A 6,442-nucleotide genomic window follows, 5' to 3' on the forward strand; every position below is an offset into this window, starting at 1 on the left:
GTCCTCAGCTCTCGGGGGTTTCTGAAAGTGCCCACGCTGTAGCTTCTCCAGCTTGCTCTCCTGGCTGGGGTGGGGGCCACAGTCAATTTCAACTTTCCGCATCCTAATCAGAAGCAGAAAGCCCTTGCCCTCCTTGTCACCACTTTGGTCGGAGGTGATGTCCTTCGAATCCACCCTTTTGCTGAGGTGGGGTCCTCTGAAGTCCACAGTCCAATCTGTGGTCCATAGGCTCTGGGTTACCACAATTGGCAAACCCCACAGAGCAGCCATGTCTTCCGCTCACACTCACTGCCTCCTTTCCCTTGCTGGCCTGGGGGGTTCCTTTGCTCTGAAGCTCAGCCTTGCCCGTCAGCACTTTGCCTTGATGTGTGCAGTACACAGCACTTTCTCCCTGTTTCCACCAGGCAAGGGCTCCTTGAGGGCTGGGCCCTGTTGGGCTCACATCTGAACTCCAGTGCCCAGCATCTAACCTGGCTCAGTCATCATCCAATGTTGGGTTAATGGCTTTTTGAATGGCCAGACCCCCAAGGAGCTGGTATTTTTGTGGCATCTAACACCCTCTCTGCAGTCTCTGCCCAGGGTTAGGCCAGGTTCCAGGCCTAACAACAGCCCTGACCTGAATGAGCCCTGTTCCTTCCTTCTACTCAGTCCTCTGTGTGCCTCACTGCTGGGGAAATTCGGCCCCAAGCCAGCTCTGAGGGTAGCCAGGCGTGGCTTTTCATCTCTCTGGACCTGGGGTCCCCTCTTCTCTCCACCCCACCCTCCTCTCCCACATCTCTCGCCAGGCAGTTGACAGCCATCCCAGGAGCCCGTGACCAGGCAGGCCCCTCAGAGCAGTCAGTGGAGGGATGGAGGGAGGGTGACTTGGCACCTTCAGTGGACAGTGAGGGTGGAGGGGCGGGGGACAAGGGTCATTAGTCAGCGGGAAGTCACTCTCTAGAGTGCCCTGTCCCTCTAAATGAGCCTGCCCTGTGGGACTCCAGGAGCGTGCCACCTTGTGTGGGCCTGGCCAGGGTCAGGAAGATCCTGAGGTAGAGGAGGCTGTCAGGAAGAGAAGGGCCCATCTCAGGACCCCTCTAGGCCCTGGTACACCAGGGATCTTGGGATGCGTGAAGGGAGAATTAAAGGGTGGGGCTGGCAAGGTAGGACAAACTGCCCCCCATTCAAGCCCAGCGGGAGACAGAGTGAAGCAGGCCCCTGCAGTGAACTCTGTGGATCTCCTGTCTCACTGCCCTGGGGACCAGCCCTCACTACAGAGGTAGGGCTGCAGCACCCAGCACTGTGGGAAAATGCCGTGCTGCCCCAGGGAGGCCCCCAGCACCCCAGGGAGGTGCAGGCGGGAGGCTGCAGCTGAGCGCTATGTTTCTCCCCAGGGAAGCAGCTGTCACCCCTTGCTAGCTGGCTGGGCTTCTTACAGGAGGAGAGGACCTTTGTAAAACGAAAACCCCGAGGTAGCCTTTGCCTTCCCTTCCAAAACAGCCCCAGGCAGGTGGGTGCAGGCTTCCCAAGGTGGGAGGACTCCATGGAGGGGCAGAGGCTGGGTTCTGCCCAATCCTCACATGCTGAAGGAGGGCCATGGGGAGAGGACAGCGGCAGGGACCTCAGCCGGGTGCACCTGCTGAACACAGGAGGCTTGCTGGGCACTGTGGATGCTCCACCCCAGCTCCTGCATGACCTCGGCACATTCAATTTCACCGGCTGGCACAGGGGTGGGGCAGGCTGGGGCAGTCTGGGGCAGGGCATGCAGAGAGGGGCAGCAAGGCAGGCTGCCTGGAGGAGCTGGCCCTGGCAGCAGGTGAGAGTGGGCTGGGCAGAAGGCAGGAGGGCAGAATGGCCGGCTTCAGCCCTTGGGGCCTGGAGCGGCTGTGGGGATCCATGGAGGCAGAGGGTGTAAAGGGGCTCCCAGGTCCCTGCAGGGGTCAAGGACAAATGAAGCTCACTCTCACTGAAGACCTCAAGCCTGGGCCACCTGGGGAGGACTTGGGCAGCCAGGCTGGACCACCCATGGGGGTGGAAGATGGGGTGGAGGGCCACGCCCCAACCACCCCCCCCCCAAGCCTATGTCCTGGTTACCAGGGCCTTGCCCTACTGGCTTCAGCCCATGCTCCACCCACCCTCACCTTGCCCCGCCCACCCCAGTCTATACCCAGCCCCATGCCACACCCACTAGACCTTGCCCTGCCCACACCCACTCCAGTCCTGCCCCACCCTCTCTGTGGCTCCCCGTGCTCAGGTTGCTCCTTGCCCACAGGGATCCCAGAGACCCAAGAGGTGAGCGAGGTCTGCACCACCCCTGGCTGCGTGATGGCAGGTAAGCCTGGCCCCCTTGCCGTCCACAGCCTGCCCAAGGGCTGGGGGCTTCCGGCTGACACTGACACAGGCCCCGCCCAAGGCCCAGGGGAACAACTCCAAGACAGGGCCCTTAGAGCTGGCTGGGCCGGACTCGCTGTGGAGTCGGGGGAGCTGGTGTTCTGCTGGCATCTGGCACCCGCTGGGCCCCCAGTCCCCGGCCTCCAGCAGCCAGGCCCTGTAGCAACAGCCATCCTGCCTCCAAGAACCCCAGCGGCTTTTGTCCACATTTATAGAAAGAAAGGTTCAATGAATAGCCCCACTTTCTTACTTCAAATTTTCAACCAGAAATTTGTCTTAAAATTGGGAGTCAAGCACCACTATTTGCGGATGATGAAAACTGTTCACATGCTGCGAAAGCCCCAACAGTGGAGAAGCTCTGGACTGTGACCCTTCTGCCCGTGCTGGGGGCTGGGGGGCCTGTGGTCACGCCTTCTGCGAGGTCCCCAGTCCCGGAGGTGGAGTGGCCAAAACCAAGTCGGACAGAATTTGAGGGGGCCGGGCGCGGTGGCTCTCACCTGTAATCCCAGCACTTAGGGAGGTGGGTGGATCACAAGGTCAGGAGATGAGACCATCCTGGCTGACACGGTGAAACATTGTCTCTACTGAAAATACAAAAAAATTAGCAGGGCGTAGTGGCGGGCACCTGTAGTCCCAGCTACTGGGGAGGCTGAGGCAGGAGAATGGCGTGAACCCAGGAGGTGGAGCTTGCAGTGAGCTGAGATCCGGCCACTGCACTCCAGCCTGGGCGACAGAGTGAGACTCCGTCTCAAAAAAAAGAAAAAAGAGGCCAGGCGCGGTGGCTCAAGCCTGTAATCCCAGCACTTTGGGAGGCCGAGACGGGTGGATCACGAGGTCAGGAGATCGAGACCATCCTGGCTAACACAGTGAAACCCCGTCTCTACTAAAAAATACAAAAAACTAGCCGGGCGAGGATGGCGGGCGCCTGTAGTCCCAGCTACTCAGGAGGCTGAGGCAGGAGAATGGCGTAAACCCGGGAGGCGGAGCTTGCAGTGAGCTGAGGTCCAGCCACTGCACTCCAGCCTGGGCGACAGAGTGAGACTCCGTCTCAAAAAAAAAAAAAAAAAAAAGAGTTTGAGGGACGGTCTTGGGTCAGGGGTGCAGCCCAGCTACTCCAGTTGAAAGCTTTCAGTGGGAAGCCTGAGGATCCCCTGTCCACTGCACATTCGGAGTTGCTGAGGCAAAGCCAACCCCTCTGGGAGAATACAAATCCCCCATGGTGGTGAGAGTCGCCCCTCCCTCTGGGGATGAGTAAGGTAGCAGGGGGCAGAGTCGGGACAGAGAGGCCCTGATCAACAGCCAGGAGCTGCGCCCAGCTCACAGGGCAGGTCCACCAGCTGAGCACCTCCTGTGAGCCGGCACCGTCTCAGCCATCGCCTCGGCCTGCAAGTCAGATTGCTGGTGTTCCCAGATTCACAGACAAGGAAATGAGTCTCGGAGGGTTTGGGGCTCAAGGTTGTGTGGTTAGTAAGTGAAAACCCAGCCAACTCATGTCTGAATTCCCAGCAACTCTGGAGGCCGAGGTGGGCCACCTGAGCCCAGGAGTTCCAGACCAGCCTGGGCAACACAGAGAGACCCTGTCTCTACAAATAAATGTTTTTTGAAAAGCATTCGGGCGAGGTGGCACACATCTGTGATCCCAGCTACTCAGGAGGCTGAGGTGGGAGGATCGTTTAAGCCCAGAAGTTCAAGGCTGCAGTGAGCTGTGATCACACCACCGCACTCCAGCCTGGGCCACAGAGTGAGACTCTGTCTCCAAAAATAAATAAGTGAAAACCCTAGCACTGAATCCAGGTTGGGGGATTCCATCTCTGCAGCTCAGAGAGTGTGGTTAACTCTCCCAGGGCATACAGCTGCAACTGGATGGACAGCAGCCCCTTCCCGAGGGACCAGGCTGTCTCTTGGAACCGGGAGGCAGGTTTCTGGACTGTCCACAACTCTCTGTCTCTCCTCTCCCTGCTCCATGCCATGGGGACGAGCAGCCGCCAGGATCCTCCAGAACATGGACCCGACCACGGAACCATGTGACGACTTCTACCAGTTTGCGTGCGGAGGCTGGCTGCGGCGTCACGTGATCCCTGAGACCAACTCGAGATACAGCATCTTTGACGTCCTCCGCGATGAGCTGGAGGTCATCCTCAAAGGTGGCAGAGCATGGCCGGGGGCGCAGTGGGGTGACACCGAACAGGACGGCACTGGGCCAGGGGTTGGTCCTGGCTGTGTCTCGCCCCTGTTTCTGCTTCCTTCTTGGTCCGGTGGGCACAGAGGAGAGGGAATAAAGACCCAGCAGCTGGAGGGCCGCCTCTCGCCGAGCACTGCCAGGGGTGTGGGGACCTATGACCTAGCCCCCACAGCCTCATCAGGCCTCTGTCCAACCTTTTCCTGTGCCCACAGCGGTGCTGGAGAATTCGACTGCCAAGGACCGGCCGGCTGTGGAGAAGGCCAGAACGCTGTACCGCTCCTGCATGAACCAGAGTGAGTGGGGGCCGCCAGGAAGGGGCCGAGGTGGGGGACGGGGGCGGGCTGCCCCTGCCAGGGCCTAGCACAGCCCCAGGACTCTATGGGTGCCCCTAGGGTAGGAGTGGGTGCCTTCAGGACTCATGCCAGAGGGTCTATGTGCTGTGTCCTGCTCCCAGTCACGGGGTCCAGGCTCACAGTAATGTCAGCTGCCCTGCGGCCTCACTCACACCCCAACCCCAGCACAGACCACACGTTCCAGGCTGCAGGAAGACTCTGTGTGTGTGTATTATATATATATGAATATGTGTCTATACATGCATGCATATTATACATTTATGTGCGTATATGTGTGTTGTGTGTATATGTATGCATGCACATTGTGTGTGTTTATGTGTAGGTGTGTATGTGTATATATGTATATGTGCACATGCATGTATCTGTGTATGTGTGTATATGTTATTTGTGCATGTGTACATGTGGGTACATGTGTTGTGCATGTATGTATGTATATTATGTATGTGTGTATATGTATGCATGCAGTGTGTACGTGTGTGTGTGCGTTATGTGTGCACGTGTGTTATGTGCACTTCACATGTGTATTATGTATAGTGTGTAAGTGTATTATGTGCATATGCATGTATGTGTATACATGTATATTCTATGGGTGTGTTGTGTGTGCATATGTGTATGTTGTGTGTGCATGTATGTGTGTGTATTGTATACATATGTGCTGTGTGTACTTGTGTATGTGTATATGTGTGTATGTATATGTATATATGTGTATGTGTGTACGTGTTGTGTGTGCATTGTATATGTGTGTCGTGTGTGTGTGCATGCGGATGTATGTGGATGTCTGTATATGTGTATGTGTATAGATGTGTATATGTGTATGTGTGTATATGTGTCATGTGTGTTTTGTATGTATGTGTCATATGTGCATGTGTGTGCATGTAGATGTATGTAGATGTGAATGTGTATATGTGTATGTGTGTATATGTGTTGTGTGTGTATGTGTTTTGTGTGTATTGTATACATGTGTCGTGTGTGTGGATGTGAATATATGTGGATGCATGTGGATGCATGTGGATGTATGTGGATGTATGTGTGTGATGTGGGACAGATTATCCTTGTTTCAGTTCCCATTAAAGGAATTCATGTGCTTGGAGCACCCCTGGCCCAGCACCATTTAACTCCTCCACTTGGGGGTCTGCAGGCCCAGCCTGTGGTTGTGGCTGGGTAGAGACAGCTCCTCCACTGAGCACCAGGGTTCAGGGCTGGCTGTTTTCCCCAGGGGGTCTCGTGGAGCCTCCGCCTGACAGTGGAACTCACTGGGACCCTGGCTTTAGGAGGCGTCTCCATGAGACCCCTGCTTGGGTGCACTGGGCTTGTCTCCTCCCCATGGCAACTGAAGACCGGGCCCCCAGTCTGGGCAATACCCGCAGCTGGAGATGACTTCCTGTGTCCTCACCTTTACTTAATTTTTGGCCTAAGAGGCTGAATACACAAAGGGCAGGGGCCAGACCGCGTGGAAAACTGAAACGTGACTCTGGACCTGCAGCCCAGCCCGGAACCCATCCCTTCATCCTCAGTGGGCAGCCCAGGAGATCAGACG

At 56.6% G+C, this 6,442-nt stretch overlaps 1 protein-coding gene across 1 annotated transcript in view; it reads left to right on the forward strand.

Moving 5' to 3' along the window:
• The window catches only part of MMEL1 (membrane metallo-endopeptidase-like 1), a 51,593-nt gene that overhangs the window by 20,266 nt on the left and 24,885 nt on the right, over positions 1 to 6,442 (forward strand). The window contains exons 3-6 of the mRNA XM_011930980.1: positions 1,374 to 1,451; positions 2,252 to 2,311; positions 4,353 to 4,514; positions 4,765 to 4,845. Of these exons, the coding sequence (XP_011786370.1) occupies positions 1,374 to 1,451; positions 2,252 to 2,311; positions 4,353 to 4,514; positions 4,765 to 4,845 (381 nt within the window). The remainder of the gene's footprint in view (positions 1 to 1,373; positions 1,452 to 2,251; positions 2,312 to 4,352; positions 4,515 to 4,764; positions 4,846 to 6,442) is intronic.

The sequence above is a fragment of the Colobus angolensis genome, unplaced genomic scaffold (assembly GCF_000951035.1).
Source record: "Colobus angolensis palliatus isolate OR3802 unplaced genomic scaffold, Cang.pa_1.0 Scaffold89, whole genome shotgun sequence".
NCBI classification, from domain to species: domain Eukaryota; kingdom Metazoa; phylum Chordata; class Mammalia; order Primates; family Cercopithecidae; genus Colobus; species Colobus angolensis.